This window comes from Octodon degus, unplaced genomic scaffold, assembly GCF_000260255.1.
Source record: "Octodon degus isolate 3935 unplaced genomic scaffold, OctDeg1.0 scaffold00010, whole genome shotgun sequence".
In the NCBI taxonomy this organism is placed as follows: Eukaryota; Metazoa; Chordata; class Mammalia; order Rodentia; family Octodontidae; genus Octodon; species Octodon degus.
The window spans coordinates 4,849,487-4,851,252 of NW_004524586.1; the positions used below are offsets into that span (position 1 = coordinate 4,849,487).

Consider the following 1,766-nt stretch of genomic DNA (forward strand, 5'->3'; position numbering starts at 1 on the left):
TCTGTCTAGTGGAATGCCCCTCAGGGGGCCGGGGAGATAGCTCAGCAGACCAAGCGCTTGCCTGGAATGCACCCCACTGAAATCCACAGAAGACCCAAACAGTTCTGGAGAAAACTATGTTGGTAGAACCACTGCAATTCAGACTGAAAGGGACAAAAATATAAAATGAAAGGACGCTGTAGACTCTCAAAATGCAACTGGTAGGAAGCAGGTAGGACAAAACTAGGAAGCTGCCGACGTGTGCTGCCTTTCATGAAAAAGGCGGGATTGCTCAGAAGAGTAGAGCCAGCCACCCAGGAGACTGAGGCCTCCTCAGCCTCTATTCCTCCCCTCCTTTTGCCTTCGCCTGTTAGTAAACGCCATTCCTTACCTACCTTAAAAAGTTTCTGGGAGTGTTTGATCATAAAAGCCATCCCATTGTTTAACTTTGTGATATTTTCCTTAAGGTCATTTGCAGTAACCTATTCAAAGGAAAAGAGATCAAAAGGGGGGCTATAAGGGCTGAGAGAGGTAATACCAATAAGCTTATTCTTTCAAATGCATAAGTGTTTCTATCCCTACAAAGGTACCTCTAGACATTTGATTCTGGAAACACTGATTTGGGGCTCAGTAGGTTTCTACTAGATGTGACATAAGCCTACCACGTGTCCCTGAAACAACCAGGAAATCTATGAGAACCAACCTCATTTCCTACTTCTGCTTGAAAATTAGACACGTGCGCAAAGCTGCTACAGAAAGTCTAGTCTAGCGTTCAAAACCGAGAGGATGTGTCTACTAGCTATCAAGGACATTGCCTCTTTAGAGAAACCAGAGTTGCTCCAAAGAAAAGGGAGAACTGTCACAACTGACACCAAAGGTGACATCTGTTTCTTAAAAACACAGTCAAATTGTTATTGATTCCCCTCTCTTGTTTCTCCTGTCTTTTTCCCCCAAGTACATCAGCACTTTTACTATGCCCAAACCCTCACCTCAGCATGAATCCCTGTCACTGGATCTGTTTGCTTTCCTCAGGATCCCTTTCATACTTCTGTCTATAACCACAGTTTACTCCCTTTCCATAGCTCCGGTTAAGAGCTTCTAAAATCCTTCATGAGGAAGTTTGATCCTCAACGCGGACAAATGTTGGTGTCTCCTCTCTGCCCAGCCCACACCACAGGCTTTTCTTGGCCCAAAACTTTTTTTTAAGGTAAAATGTTCCACACAATCTTTCTCCTTTACTTTCCTATTCTGTTTTATAATCTCAGAAATATTTTTATATGTCACTATCACCTATTTATTTCTATTGTCACCCCAACAACCTTATGAAGTGGTAAAGCTAGTAATATACCCAATTTAAGAGGAGGATAAAAAGGTATCAAAATGGTTACAGGTAACCTAAGTGGTTTGCAGCTTCCAACCCAAGTGCCCTGCCTCACCATTCCACCACACGATGAACTCCATAATATGATGTGTTCTGTCCACGTACCAACTTCCCACAGTGGATATAAGCATTATATACTGCAAACATATACTAACAAAATTTTTAAAATTTAGATCTTTATTACAAATAAAATAGCTTTGTGCCTCCATGTCAAATACAAGTTACTTGTTTAAAGCAGGTCACAGTGGCAGATCCCTGTAGCCCAGCACTCTGGGAGGCTGAGGTCAGAGGACCACAAGTTCAAGCCCTGCCTGGGCACCTTAGTGTCTTAGCACACCCTGTCTCAAAAGACAAAAGGTTGGGGCCGGGGAGATGGCTCAGTAGAATAAGCGCTTGCCTGGCAAGC

The 1,766-nt window shown here is 43.3% G+C and overlaps 1 protein-coding gene across 1 annotated transcript in view; it reads right to left on the reverse strand.

Annotated features, from left to right (window-relative positions):
- The window catches only part of Arhgap19 (Rho GTPase activating protein 19), a 115,997-nt gene that overhangs the window by 56,794 nt on the left and 57,437 nt on the right, over positions 1-1,766 (reverse strand). The window contains exon 6 of the mRNA XM_023709034.1: positions 375-461. Within this exon, the coding sequence (XP_023564802.1) occupies positions 375-461 (87 nt within the window). The remainder of the gene's footprint in view (positions 1-374; positions 462-1,766) is intronic.